The sequence below is a fragment of the Arvicola amphibius genome, chromosome X (genome assembly GCF_903992535.2).
Source record: "Arvicola amphibius chromosome X, mArvAmp1.2, whole genome shotgun sequence".
In the NCBI taxonomy this organism is placed as follows: domain Eukaryota; kingdom Metazoa; phylum Chordata; class Mammalia; order Rodentia; family Cricetidae; genus Arvicola; species Arvicola amphibius.
Genome location: NC_052065.1, coordinates 53270457 through 53286198, shown reverse-complemented (window position 1 = coordinate 53286198; position 15742 = coordinate 53270457). Strand labels below are relative to the sequence as shown.

Here is a 15742-nt window from a genome sequence, read left to right as displayed (position 1 = left end):
TTTTTATATAAAGTGGAAACTAGGAGGATTAAGTGAACAGGAAGACGGGAGGGCAGGGTGAGGGAGGAGATATGAGAAGAGACAACTAACAGTAAAGGCCTTTGGACAATCTAGTACTATAGAAGCTTCCTAAAATATATACATATATGAAAGAAATTTAAATGGACTCACCATACTGTGAGGGAGAAAATGCCCCGAATAGACATACTTTGCCTCCAGTATGAGGGATGAATTACATCTTGTTGAGTTTGTGGGCCAAAGTGATCCCATAGAACCCCAAAACACCACAGGCTAATACTCAGGTGATTGCTGAGGAAAGCATTTACATATGTTATTAAACATGGAAAAAAATCAAGCTAGTACCCAACTAAAAGCTGCTTCCTTACTGACTGGCATTCATGGTGCTGGAAGAAACTTTGCATGCTACTAGATAAGAAAAGTAGTCAACAATACCACCTAGCTACAAACCCTGAGACTTACAATAAATAGGAACTTTCCTGCGAGTCATTCTGGTGCAGTAGCAGTACAAATGTTATGGAAGCAACCAATCACATTTTAATGGCACTTCAGGCCCACTCCAACAGAAAGTGGCCAAGAACCGAGACTAGGCCATGGGACCTAGGGTAAATAAAACCCAGTACTATTATTCTGCTGAAGGAACACAGCAATGCACCCATAGATGCGTATATTGCTTAACTGTCACCACAGAAGCTTTTTCTTGCAATAGCTGGCAATAAATACAGAGACTCACAAACTAACTAGACGATGTGCACAAAGTAAGAGAATTCAGAGCACTAAGTCCTAAATGAGATGGCTTTATCGAACCCCTCCCCTCAAGACCCAGGGACTTCTTGGAAGAGGTGGTTGAAAGATTGTACAAGGCAGAGGTTGTAGAAGACTTCAAGGAAGTTGTGTCTTCCAGGCACAGCAGTATTGATACACAAAGAACTCAGAAAACTATGACAGCACACACAAGACCTGCTCACGTTCAGACCTGACAAAATTTTATCACTTAGAAGGGGAGGTGGACACTAAACCCCGCCCCTAACCAAAAAGCTATTTGCAATTGATATCTGCTGGGAAAGGGAAAATCAGTTTTCTCCAGTAGAGTGTCACTAAGTATATAAACCTTGTTTCTGGGCAAGCCAACATAAAATAGACTCTATCGGTTGTTTTGTGTGTGTGTGCTTTTTTTCCTTATTGGTTTTTGCTTGTTTATTTTGATGTTTAGAGAGAGGGAGAGGGAGTGAGGGAGGGAGGAGAGAGGGAGGAAGGGAGGGAGGGAGAGGGAGAGAGAGAGAGAGGGAGAGAGAGAGAGAGAGAGAGAGAGAGAGAGAGAGAGAGAGACAGAGAGAGAGACAGAGAATAATGTTAGGTAGGCAGGGAGTTGGAGAGGATCTTGAGAGGGACTGGAGTGGGTGAAAATACAATCAAAACATGCTGTATGAAAAAAATGAATGGAACCACCACTCTAACTTTTGGATTTCAGGAAGAGAAAAAAAGTAAAGAAAAGCTCAATCAATCAGTCCATATGTGAAAAAGGAGAGTTATATTCCTTACTCTTTTGCTTTAGACCGTTTAGGATAAATGATGAGCCACTGAAGAAGTATTGAAAAGAAACTGTGTTAACTGAAGTTCCCGGGGGGAAACCCACCCATCCGTTGGACATTGTACCTGGCTGATTAAGACTTGAGTAATACAGAGTTGTTCAGCTGTTGCAGTTCCAGAGACACATTATCTTGAACTATCTTAACCTTCCCTGCTCAAGTGGGCACTTTTGGTTCACCTCGGTGAGGGACCTAACATTCTTCCGGCTGTTAGGTAAGTTCTTTGGAATGTGTGCATAGGTCCTCAGCTTCCACTGACCCCAAGGCTGGGAATGCTATCAGATAGTATCTGAAGCCTCCTGCCGAGGTCTCCGGTTTGTTGCAACACGCATACCCAAGGCTCCCACCAATGCATTTTAAAAGTTTCTTGATTTATAGTTCTCTTTGCTTGGCTGCTGTAAAAATTTCATGAGGTCAGTTGAGTAAGGCAATTAGCTTAAAAAGGCACTTGTGGCATAAGCCTGAGGACCTGGGTTCAATCCATGGAATTAAAGTGAAAGTGGAAGGAGAGAAGTTACTACACCCTGCTATCTTCTGATTTCCTCTTGTGCACGTGGCATGGGCTCCACCTCAGTGCCTCGCAGCACACACGCACCATGCACACACAGGATAATAGTGAATAAACAACAGAAAGCTTCATGAAACTGTTACCACTTCGGAACATAGAGTTTGAACTAACCTAAATTTGTAGTCTTAGAATGTGACTCCAGAAGAAACTATCTTTTATTTGTTTTCAGATGAGAGCTGTGTTCTTTTATGTTCGCATATGGAACCATTACAAATTGTGTTACTAGTCAGGCATGGTGGCATATGCCTTTAGTCCCAGAACTGGAGAGGCAGAGACAGGAGGGCCTCTGAGTTTGAGGCCAGCTTGGTATGTAGAGCCAGTTCCAGGACAGCTACAACCATACAGAGAAATCCTGTGTCAAAAAGCAGAAAACAAAACAAGACAACAACAAATCACGTTTCCAGGATACTTGAATAACTTCAAAAATTCTCACGATATAAATGACAAAGTAAGCTATAAAAGTATAGAACATGCTCTCAAATGTCTAAAATTATAGAGCATATATTAATAAGAGAGAAACCTAGCTTCTGCGATTAAAGTTAGTTTTAGTTTTTGATTTCACTGAGTTTTAGAAAATCAAATTCCAACATATTTCCTTTACATTTAGAAAAACAGTAAAAATCAATAGCTTGTGCGATTAAAGTTAGTTTTATTTTTTGATTTCACTGAGTTTTAGAAAATCAAATTCCAACACATTTCCTTTCCATTTAGAAAAACAGTAAAAATCGTTACGGCGAATGATCAGGTAGAAAATATAAAAGAGAGTTTAAGTCAGCATGGCGGACTGTGCACGGCCTTTCCCCAGTCTTGTTTCAAATCCCTAAAAGTGAACGAAATTGTAGATTTGTATATACAATTTCTCCCACCCCACTTATTTTTTCTTTTTCTTTTTCTTTTTTCTTTTTCTGCTTGTGAGGAATTCCTGGAAGATAGAAAGCAGATGGAGCCTCAGTGAAGTATGCAGTTGGGCAGCAGACAGCCGGCAGGGGAGGGGGGAGCTGGACTGTCTGGCTCTGGTGGGACTGAACCGGTCTGGGTGGGGGGTGGGGGGGCTAGAGTAAAGGCGAGTGCCTGTGTCAGTGTGGCTGCCCAGGAGCGGAAGGCAGGACGGAAGCGGGAGGCGGGAGGGGTGGAGGGAAGGAGAGGGCGGGCTCAGAGGAGGAGGAGGAGGATTCCCTGAGCTACAAAAATCCCGGTTCCGCGCAGATTGGCCAAGCTGACAAGCGCTGCCAAAACCAGGCCGCGCAAACCGCTGGGAGACGTGCCACTGCCTGCACTTTCGTTGCTGCAATCATCTCTGTCATCTCTTGTCCACGTTAACTGTCGTCTTCTTCTCTGCTGCCGTTCTGCAACCACCGCAGCATTGACAACAACAGCTAAGTGGCAGATTCTGGCTGGGACTTGGGCTTGGGAGTCCGGGAGGGCGCCAGGCGCGGACAGAACCTCGGAGCCCGCCATCTCTCTCTAGCCATCACTACTGCAATCACCCCCTCCCTGAAGGAGGAGAAAGCACTAGAGAGAGACCACTGTCCTCAGTTCCCAGTCAGTTAGCTTGCTGCTGACAAAATCTGAAGACGGGAGAACGGACATAGTCTCTCAGATCGCGAAAAATTTCTCCGACTGGGTTGACTGCAGTGTCGACTGTTTGCCAGCTTCATAAGCAAAGGGCAGCTTTGCTTCGGCCACCTAAGCCTGAGCCATGTCTCCTCCGACCGTGCCTCCGACTGGGGTGGATGGCGTGTCCGCCTACCTGATGAAGAAAAGGCACACTCACAAGAAGCAGCGGCGTAAGCCCACTTTCCTCACTCATAGGAACATCGTTGGCTGCCGCATTCAGCACGGCTGGAAAGAAGGCAACGAGCCAGTGGAGCAATGGAAGGGTACTGTGCTCGAGCAGGTTTCCGTGAAGCCCCCTCCTAATATAATTAAATATGATGGCAAAGACAGTGTGTAAGGACCTAGAACTGCACAGAGATAGAGAGTTTAGCTCTGGAAGTTCTTCCCGAGAGAGTTCCTTCTCCTCGCATTGATTCCCGCCTGGCAGATTCCCTGGTTGGGAAAGCAGTGGGACACGTGTTCGAAGGTGAGCACGGCAAGAAAGATGAGTGGAAGGGCATGGTGTTGGCACGAGCTCCCATAATGGACACTTGGTTTTACATCACCTACGAGAAAGATCCGGTCCTCTATATGTACACCTTGCTGGATGACTACAAGGATGGTGACCTGCGTATCATTCCAGATTCCAACTACTACTTCCCTACAGCAGAACAGGAGCCTGGGGAGGTGCTCGACAGTCTTGTGGGCAAGCAGGTGGAGCACGCCAAAGACGACGGATCCAGAGAACTGGCATCTTTATCCATCAGGTGGTGGCCAAGCCGTCTGTCTACTCATCAAGTTTGACGACGATATTCACATTTATGTCTATGGTTTGGTGAAAACCCCATAGGCTTATAGTGGAAACTATTAGAGGTAAAAATATTTGACGTTCTCAAATTATGTGCTTTGAGAACAATTTTGAGGTCAAAAGTTCAGGACGGTTGGTAAATCTTATTGTGCCTCTATATCTTATATTGACTATTGCTCAGTTTGAATCACGTGTATGTTAGTACTTTCGTTGTTTATTTGTTTTGTAATTGAAAATGTAAATTGATTGCTAAGAAAGAAGTTAAAAAGTGTTTGAATCCACTGACAGAATTCAAAAGTAGGTAAACTGTGCAACACGTCTCCATCCCCTCTTTGGATTTTTCCAGATTAGTTTGAGAACTTGGTTTTTATCTTAGGATGTTTTCCCTACTCTCAGAAAGTTCGATGTAGCTTTTGTAAGATTCACCAGCCCATGACAGACCTTCTGATCAATAGCGCAGTCATCTCTGCCTCTCAGCCTGACACTTCCTCTCACAACTGTACACAGTAATACAGATTTGCCAAAAAGTATTCATTCTGTTGTTGGTGAGCATTTCTTTCCCTTTTAACTTGTATCTTGTATTGCTGTTTTGTTGTATTCAGGTGCTCTTATTTCTGTGGAAGAGTTACGTAGGCATACACACACACACACACACACACACACACACACACACACATAGTTTTAAGAAATATTGCAAGGTTGGCAAGGTTGGTGTTCACTGGTCTTTAATGTTCGAAAAGCTGACTGGTAAAAAGTTCCATGATTTTCCTGATTAGTTTGTTTGGTGTTTACCTGACTCAATGAGATTTATTTTTCTACTTGGGATATTTCTCTTTTGTGTTTTGCTAATTCTTATCCTTTGTTCTTTTAGCTGTTCAATTGATATATTTTCATATAAAGTAGTAGGAATGTCTACGATGAAAGTACATTATCATTTATATTTCATGTGTTAATGAATTTTACACTATATGATTAATTTTGACTTTATTGATATTATTGTTCACTTTATAATTTTTAAAACTTTAAGTAATTTTATAATTTTAAAACTTCTATATCTTTTATGAGTTTTTGATTTCTTATTTTTTTCAGACAGATATCTCTAAGTCACACCAATATTCACTTTGTTTTTCTCATAATCTTTATTTTATTTCAGTTTTTATCTATCTGAAATTTATTTTTCCATATAGAAATACATATGGATTTAACTACAACTTTTTTCACATATTCAATTGTAGAAATTACTTTTTTTAAAAAGATCACTTTTTTCAATTTTTTTTTTAGTGAAAATGAGTTTTAAGCATAGTGGCTGACCATAAGTTTCAAAAACTGGAATAACGAATTTCCTTTCAATAGCTATTTTTTCCTTCCTTATTATAATTCATCCTCTACATTCATCTATTGACAAGAAACTCAATGTATTTTATTATATTTTGAAAAGGGTCTGATACCTATTAGAATTGCATCAATTTTATGTATTCTTACATATAAGGATAATATTAATAGGTATATTATTCCTTAACATGCAAGAGTTTGGGTTCATTATTGAAATATTTTTATCATTTTCATTACATTCTTCATATAGATCATTCATATTTAATGGAATTTATTTTTGCAGTTGACAAATTTTAGAATAAATTGAGCATTTTTTCCTCCTTATATGTAACTTTTTATTTTTATCGATAAAGGAAATCTATAGATTTTATATTTTTATCTTTTATCCAATGAATTTATTTAATCCTACAGGTTACATTGGATTCTGTTAGAAACTTTTGGATTTTCTTGATATATACAATTATTTCACATGTAAAGAGAGATCATTTTATTTCTTCTAATGCTTATACTTATTAGCATTACATTAGCTATATTCTCCATAACAATGATATGTAATGATGATGGCAGACGTGCCTATTAAATTTTAATTTTTATGAAAATAATTTTACTGTTTCATGTTTGACTTTGTTGTTGATTGTTGGTAAGTAGTTATTCATGTATTAAGAAATTTCTCATATTTCTGTTTTTACATAGCATTACCTTTAGAAATGTCTCCTCTTTTTATCAATGCTTTTTAAATATCCTTTATTAAATTATGTTTTTTTTCTTTAATTTTTGATGTATGATTTATTAGAAAATTAGGTATTTAGTACTAAACCAAACATGCATTTCTGAAATAACACTCTATCTGGTCATGGTAAAATGATCATTTATATATTTTTGCTATATTTTATTTACCAACAATGCACTTAGATTGGATTTGCATTTCAAATTAGTTGCTGTTTAGCATATTCTTTTTATTTTAATTAAACTAACAGACAACTGGTTGTGTCATTTTTTCTTCTTACCCTGTCTAGTATAAGCTTTGTTATTAAGGTCTGTTGGCTTAAAACAGAACTTTTTGGTGAAGTAGTTTAAATGGCATTAGAAATATTCTTCAAAAGTTATTGGGCACTAAGCTGTAAAGCAGTACAATCCTGGGAACATGGTTGCTGATGAGTGAATCTAATGAGTTTCCTGATATTTTCCCAGCAGCAATTGGCTTTTTCAGACTTTTTGGTAATACAGAATATATATTTTTCTGTCATTTACAGAATATATATTCTCTGTCAATTACATATAAAGTTGAATGCTGTTTATATTATAAAATTTTGCTGATTATATTTTTCAGGTGCTTCATGTCCTTGTATAGTTTAATGTGATTAGATTTGTCCAGTTCAGAAAATGTACAGAAAATTATCAGCTATAATGATAATATAATTATCTTTGTATTCTTTATTTACTAGAAAATAAGACAAAATATAAGAAATTATGAAAGATGTGAAAAAATTTGTTTACCTCTACTTCAAATTAGCAAATATCAATACTTTGTCATATTTGCTTTAAATGAAGATTTATATTAAAATTAATCAGTGTTAATGGCTAATAAATTCATTTTCTGCCACCATACCACCTCTTCTGCAGAAGCAGACACTATCATGTATTTGGTGCTCATGTTTTCATATATTTACTGAAAATAAATTATATACAAATAAAACTATAACCAATATTATGACTTGTTGTGTTTTCTAATGATGCCAACATGAATAGCTAACTTTTAATCCAAGTGGAAGTTATTCTGGTTTTGTTTTATGGAAACATTTTAAATGCTAAGTGCTGTTAACATTTACTATTCCAAACACTGGAGTAAGTCTGATCATAGTCCTAGGGGATTGGATAAAGAAGATACAAATCCCAATTTCTACAGAACTTACATTATATCTCGGAGAAGTCATGTATGTGCCACCCCTTCTCAGATTTCTAGACCACACATAAACTTCACACATTTCTCATAAAGATTTGGGAGTATTTTATATTGTAATAGAAAGAGGATAACCCTAATTTTTCAAGTTTAGGAGACTACTGGTTTGGGAAATAGCAGGGGGCAAAATAAAAATCTTCCTGTCTTAGACAATAATAAATCCATTTTAAACCCATAAGTCATGAACCATGAATTGATTGTGCTATGGGATTAGACCATAAAGGTAAATGAAAATCTGTTCCTCACCTATAGGACTTGGGGAAAGATTGTTAAACCTGTGTAGACAAATGTTCTCTTAAAATATATATCATAGGGGGTGCAGATATCTGTCAACTGTCCTTTATGCTTCTGAACCTTAGGCCTTACGTTATCATAGAGTGATTTGAGTATATACCAAGCCCTATGATTCATAACTGAGTTTGTGTCTAGTTACAACTCTGATTTAGCAGGGAGAATACAATAGTGACTTATTCAGAAGAATATAGAACAGATCAATGTGCTCAACTATGGCTGTACCCTATAACTTTTGGACCAGAGCTAGATTTTGGACAGGAATCATTTCACATTTTCCATAGTAAAATTTGTCACACCTAATTGCTTGAGTCAGAATGAGGCTCACTCTACTGGGAAGTGAATACATCTTTCCAAAACTTCTACTTTCTTTGAGATTCTCCTGTCTGAAGGAAACTCATTCCTTCCTTCACGTATAGACTTAGATCCTAATGCTTACAATGTGATACTGTAGTACTTTAGTTCTGAGGACTAGTCAGAGAGTGGTCTTTCAGTGTTCTAACACTGTTATAGGAGAGGAAATGGGCAGAAACAAGGTCTTTGATTGCCTCGTACATAATGCTTACACCGTGGTGAACAGCGACAGATTTACATCCCTCCCAGCACATTTTCTGGAATTAGAATTGGAATGTATTGCTGCCATACATGCCTTACATTGGGGTGTGAAGACAGATTTGAAGGAAAAGCAAAATAACAGGAAGTTGAGAGACAAGGCTTGGGTCCTGGGGTGTATTAGTCTGTATCAAAGAATAGATGTCATTGGAACAGGCACTTGAATAAAGCAAGGAAACAAATCATGTTGCTGATATATTCAGATCAAATATGTACAGTTAAAGGTTATAGCCAAATGTGATCAGACAGAATGTGAAAAGAGACTTAGGGGGAGATTGGACAGATATGAAGACCCAAACAAAACCCATAAATTCCTACAGTATCAGACCCTCGATGCTTTGAGTTTTACTGACCTAGTAACTTTGTGAGGTCTTATATAACTATTTAGGGAGTATAGCTTAGTAGTAGAATATTTGGTTGTAAATATTTAGAGCCTAGCTTCTAATGACTTGTGGTGTCTCAATGCAAATGACCAACCTTAGGAAAGTACAAATGGTGCCTATAATATTTACTACCTAACACAATATTGATTTATACTTCCTTTGTAGTTTAATTACCTAAAGTTTTTATTCCTTGTTTATTTTTTAAGTATTTATTACTTTTTCTGGATGGGGTTTTTGCCTACTTGTTTATCTGTTGTGCATCACTTGCATGCCTAGTAATGGATAGAAACCAGAAGAGGATGTTGGATTCCGTAGAATTGGAGTTACAGATGGTTGTGAGTCACACGTGGGTGCTGGTAGTCGAACCCAGGTCCTTTGCAAGCCACTGCTCCTAACTGCTGAGCCATCTACTCCAGGATCTATTTATTTTTATTCTTTAAGAATTTTATATATTATTCAAACTAATCCTACACCAAGGCTCTGGAGGTGGAGATCAAGAAATTTTTCTTAGCTCTTAAGAAAGCTCAGGGATTAAGAAATGTACAGGATAATTAATTATTTTTGAGACATAAAAGAAAAGAAAGCTCAATTACCTATTGGAGGGAAATTCTTTCTCTGAGAATTCATTTACTGTGTTTTCTGCTTCTTCTACATAGAGGATATCCTTTACAAAATTTGTGATACCCATTTGGTATGGTAAATTCTTTTATCCTTGTACCTTTGGTGTAATCCTTCTCACACATCTGGTGGCATGGATGGAGACCTGTGCCCAGCAGCAGCTTGTCCAAGAAGAAACCCACACATACTATGAGGAGTCCCTTTGCCCATGTCTCCCTTGTCCTTTCTTCACTCTGATGCTTTTGGTGGCTAGCCAATCATCTGTGGACAACTAAGAATGTCTGGTTGGGGTGGCTTTCTACCAGTCCACCACTATGTGACTGGACCATCATCGCTTCTCAGTGTACAAACTAAGGAGTTCCTTCCACCCGCTGTGAAATGTCTACTTTCTGTTTCTAACTGATGGACTCTGATTAAAACTTACACTTTCATATAACTGTAGGCAAAAGAACAAACAGGGCTGCTTGCTATATACCCTCCCAGGAAAAAGAACTTATTTTTCTTCCTTGTAGCATGGTTGGTGGCACCAGCTTGTCTGAGGTGAATGTGCACATACCGTGAGAATTCCATCTTCCTTTTCTTGTCCTCCCTTTTCCTGCCCTGGAAACACTACTCCTCGAATGGGAGGGCACAACAGCATGTGGGATGAACAGTCTGTCCATACACTCTCTCCTAGCTATGCTTTTATGCTTTCCTAGTGAGTCCTCTCTCCCCCTTACATTCTTCCTAGTCTATAAAGTTCCCTTTTGGAGTGGGTCTGGCCATGACCAACTGGAGAGTTATTCATCTCCACAGCGAAATGCATTTCCATCTCTACAGGTTGAGAACACCTTTTCTTACAAAGGCCAAGATTACGGCACTCTGACAGCAGTGAGGTCTTTTGACCTAAGGGACACATTTCGTGTAATGGATCTCAAGTTCTCTATCCCCTATGAATGGTTACTGGAAGGCATTATCAAAAATTAATCAAAGTTTGATCATCAGCTTCTCAAAAAGAATAGTAATATGTATTTTACTTGGTAAGAAAATTTGGCCTTGTACCTACTCCAGTCAAGAATGTTGCTGCATCAAACCCACACCCTGCAATTAGCATTCAAAAATAATTCAGAGACATACTCAGAGATTCCTTACATTTAAGTTTCTGATGACCTTGTCACAGAACACTCAGCTTTGAAAAGGATGTTACACATGCCTTAATAGCTCACCTCCTCTCAACTCGGTTCCAGATGACTGTTCCTTTGCATGCACACAAACCATTGCTCAACTCTGGATTCTCTACCCTTCTAATTAACAGCTTGGTTCCATCTCCTCCTCCTTGGCCCCTTCTCCTACTGCTGCCTTTCTATTTGCCTTCAGAAGTCTTTGTGGCCTGCAGAAGTTTTTTGAATTGTTTCTATTCCTTACTCAGTTACACTTTCTCCTCACACATTTACTCTGGTCCTTCATGTGGTGAATTTAGAAAACAATTAGAGACTATTGCTATTTCTCTATGAAAACACCAACTTCTTTCCTAAGAAGCACCACATGAGTACCTAACCCCTTCTCTTGTCCCAAATACAAGCCGAACCAAAGTCAGAACCCATCAACCTTCACTATAGAATTATTAGGGCTCATGAGGCCTTTGAGCTAACATGGCAAGACATCTACACCATCATTACTACCTGCTATTTGTATAAGAAGGTCCCGTATCTGGTCTTTAGTCTATGCCTGGTCAGGCTCAATTGTCATGGCCTGACCTAGAGCTCTACTGGTTGTATCAGACCAATGACATAAGAAGCACTAAAGGAGCTCCCCAACTAAACTCTAGAATTGATTACTAGGAGGGAACTAATAAGGCCAATATCAATTCTGTTAACTATAACAAGTTATGGGAGATAACATTGAGAGCTTCCAAAAAATCTACTCTCTTTCAGTTTAGGCTAGTTTAAACCACATATCCTTAGAGTACAGAGGTCCAAGCTATCCTTGTCATAGAGTATATAAGTCAAACACCCCCAGATATTACACAAAAACTTCAAAACTAGATGAGCCATCTCAGACTCCTTTCCCTACTCTACTAAACACAACTTTTTTCTTTCTATTTTCTTTTCTTTTAATCTTCAATAATTATTTCTTGCCACTTTACTTTTTTATGAAAGCAGAGGTAATTTTCTATTTTTTTCATTTTATTAGCCATAAATTCTTTTCTCATACAATATAATGTGAATACCATTCCCCCCTTCTCATTTCCTCTCCAATTCTCCTCCCCTCTGGATCACTTTCCTTTCTGTTTCTCATTGGAAAAGAACGGGATTCTAAGAGATAACAGGATATAACAAATAAAATATAAGAGAAAAAAAACAAAAACCATCATAGGAAATGGACAAGCCAAGACAATAGAAAAAGTAAAAGAACCCCAAGATAAGACACAAGAATCAGGGAACCATTTGCTTGCACATCATTTTCAAAGCAAATTGAAGACAAGAGTGTATGACTGGGAAGCACAGCCGTCTTGAGCAGAAGATGAGTTGTCTATTTAACCTGTTGACCAGTTTGTCTAACAGCATGAGAAATGTTAGAGTGTTCCTTTTGGTATATATTGTAATATATAATGTCTATTGATGCTGAAAGTGAGGTGGCTTCTAGTAGGGACAAAAAAAATAGGGATATATAAAGAGAAATTTCCCTTTCCAGAATGCAGTATGGACACGAGTTACATTGAAAGCATAGACTGAATTTATGCAATTATCCTCATTCCTGGCCCCAGTCAAAGAACTCAAATAAAGTCAATGAGTTTTGTTTTGTAGAGTGACCTTTACTTGTCTACAAGAAGATCATATTGTATGACGTTTGTTAGGCTTACTACTGCATACTGTGAACGTTTGTATCCTGCCACCAGAAAACTGCTTTTATATGTGAACCTGGGGCTTCAGGCTAGTTTAAGAGAGGCATTGCTATAGATGTGTAGCCCAGCACTACAGTCAGACTTTTTATACAGAAGCACCATAGAGAGACCTCAGGGTTGGGATCTGGCAGTAAGGTAATGCAGTGTTTACTGAAAAGGTTTGCTTTCAGGGAGAAATTTAAGGTAAGATAGTATAAATGTGGGCACTGGTCTCACTGAGATGAGACAGTTCAGATAAGCTACGGAGTAAACTATATGGAGAGGTCCTGCCATTTTCACTCAAATAGGACCTGAGAGTCTGAGTTGGTGGAAATACAAAAGAAAACATCCTTAATATCTGCCATCATTAACCAGGAGATGTTAGAGAGTATCTGTCTAAAGTGGGTATAAAGATGAATAACTTTTGGGTAGTCCAGGACCCAAATTAGGACCACAACATAATTTTTGGTCCTCAGGTAATTCGTTAGGATTCATTTTATTTATGTATTGCCAAGATGGATATATTGGAGATTTGTATTCTTGCAGTAGCTTAATAGACAGGAATTTATCAGTGAGAGGCTCTAAGCCTTCCCATGTTTTAGGCTTTAAAGGATATTGAGGTCTCTATGCAATATTGCTAAGGTTCTTATAAATAACTATGACAGGCATGGCTGAAAGCATGCACATGGCAATAAAAGTATCCCAGACCTCAGGGGGGGAGTGTTTTTGGGTGGCATAGAGGATCTTTATGAGAGTACAAGGTATGCTTTTGAGGTCTCAGGCAGCTCTAAATCATTAAGCATCAGAGGACTTGGTATCAGAAATGCTTTTGGAGTCTCAAAACACCTTAAAAGTGTCCAAAGTTCAACACAATGTCCCCAATTAAGAGGTAAATGAAGCACCTAGGAAGGAACAGAACAGAATGAGTGAAAGGTGTTTGTCTATCATACAGCATAAAGAGTTGGAAACTGGGCTGGTTAATGTTTGCCATCAATATCAGTAGGGGAGATTAAGAACCAGGAGGTCAAACCAAAGAATTAGGTCATAGCTAAATAAGTCTTCCTCGTATTGCTAAGAAATGTAATTTTGATCTCCAGCAAATCTAAGGTTAACTATGTAGCCTTCAAGACATACCATCTCAAAAAGGACATTGAGATTCTTCTTGGGTTACCTCACAGGGACGATCACAGCCTGGAGCATCTGTTAATTTTCACATTTGATATGAATGTGAGGTCCTCACAAGGAAGGAAACAGGGACACTCTTATTTTCAAATTGTCCCCACTTTGCACATTGTGCATGGCTCTGCTGGAAGCTGGTAACATGATGGCTTTGTGAATTCCTGGTTAAAATGTCCTAGCAAGACAATAAAGTCTGTTACTGAGTATCAGGATAAGTAAAATCCTAACCCCCATTTCCCTTTTCTGGGATCACCTTCTTGTATTATCTTAGATTTGATCCATCTTTAAACCTTCCCATGAAAGTCAGTAAGATGACTCAGTGAGGTGCTTGAGGTGAGGGCTGACAACCTGAGTTCAATTCCCAAAACCCAAATGGGAGAAGGAGAGAACCAGCTTCTGCAAGCTGTTCTCTGACATCTACATTGGTGACATGGCACACACATACACACAATAAATAAATGAAAAAAATAAAAAGAAACCTCACAAGATTTTTTTGGAAAAGTCATTCAAAACTGGGTTTCTTTTTTATTTAGTTAGTTCTTTTTGAGAGTTCTTTTTTATTTTTATTTTTTTAAAAGAAAACAAACTGTCTTTTTTCATCATATATACCAATACAAATTCCTGCTCCTTCCCCTCCTCTCATTCCCCCCACCTACCTCCACATCCACTCCCCAGAGAGTGGTACATTGCTTTGAGGAAGGTCCTCCCTACTATATCTAGGCTGAGTAAGGTATCCATCCAAAGAGAATGGGCTCCCAAAAAGCCAGTAAAAGCAGTAGGGATAAATCCTGGTGCCACTGTCAGTGGCCCCACAGTCTGCCCCAGCCATGCAACTGTCAGCCACATTCAGAGGGACCAGTTTGGTCCCATGCTGGTTACTTCCCTGTCCTGCTGGTGTTGGTGAGCTCTCAATAGCTCAGGTAGACTGTTTCAGTGGATGTCCCCATCATGGTCTTGATCTCTTTGCTCATATTCTCATTCCTTCCACTCTTCAAACAGACTTTGAGAGTTCAGTCCAGTGCTCTGATCAGGGTCTCTGCCTGTTTCCATCAGTTGCTGGATGAAAGTTCTATGGTGATATTTAAGATATTCATCAGTCTGACTACAGGGCAAGGCCAGCTGGGGTACCCTCTCCTCCATTGCCCAGGGTCACAGTTGGGGGTCATCTCTGTGGTCTCTTGGGGATTTTTTCTTGTTAACTTCATAATGGCTCCCTCAATCAACATATCGCCTTTCTTGTTATTATCCCTGTCATCCCTGCATCTCAGCCATCCTGCTCCCTGCTCCCTCAAATTCTCCTCCTCTCTCCCCTTTTCTGCTTTTCTTTCCCTTCCACCCTCCCTTCTTCCACTCCACCCCTATGCTCCCAGTTTAGGTAGGCGATCTTTTCTATTTCGACTTTCCAGGTGGATCTATATATGTTTTTCTTAGGGTTCACCTTGTTGCTTAGCTTCTCTAGGATCATGAACTATAGGCTCAATGTCCTTTGTTTATAGCTAGTATCCATTTATGAGTGAGTACATACCATATTTATCTTTTTGGGTCTGGGTTACCTCACTGAGGGTCGTGTTTTCTAGTTTCATACATTTGCATGCGAATTTCAAGACGTCATTGTTTGTTACCGCTGAGTAGTACTCTAATATGTAAATGTGCCACATTTTCTTTATCCGTTCTTCGATTGAGGGGCATCTAGGTTGTTTCCAAAACTGGGTTTCTTATACTTCCGTTTTTCCCCATTATTCATAGATCTGATCTGTTCATTGTATCCCAGATTACCTGGATGTTTTATGCCTGTCATATTTTAGATTTAACATTTTCTTTGGCTGACGTATTCACTTCTTCTACCTGTCTTCAACCCCTGAGGTTCTCTCTTCCATGTCTTGTACTCTGTTTGTGAGGCTTATTTCTAAAGTTTTTCTTTGACT

The 15742-nt window shown here is 38.9% G+C and overlaps 1 protein-coding gene across 1 annotated transcript; it reads left to right on the top strand.

Annotated features, from left to right (window-relative positions):
- Window positions 1-3399: 3399 nt before the first annotated feature.
- On the top strand, window positions 3400-6798 carry Spin4 (spindlin family member 4). The gene is given in 5 exon segments (XM_038316761.1): window positions 3400-4132; window positions 4134-4156; window positions 4158-4510; window positions 4513-4560; window positions 4563-6798. Coding segments are annotated over 5 exon segments (741 nt in total). The 5' UTR covers window positions 3400-3874; the 3' UTR covers window positions 4622-6798.
- The last annotated feature ends 8944 nt before the right edge of the window (window positions 6799-15742 follow it).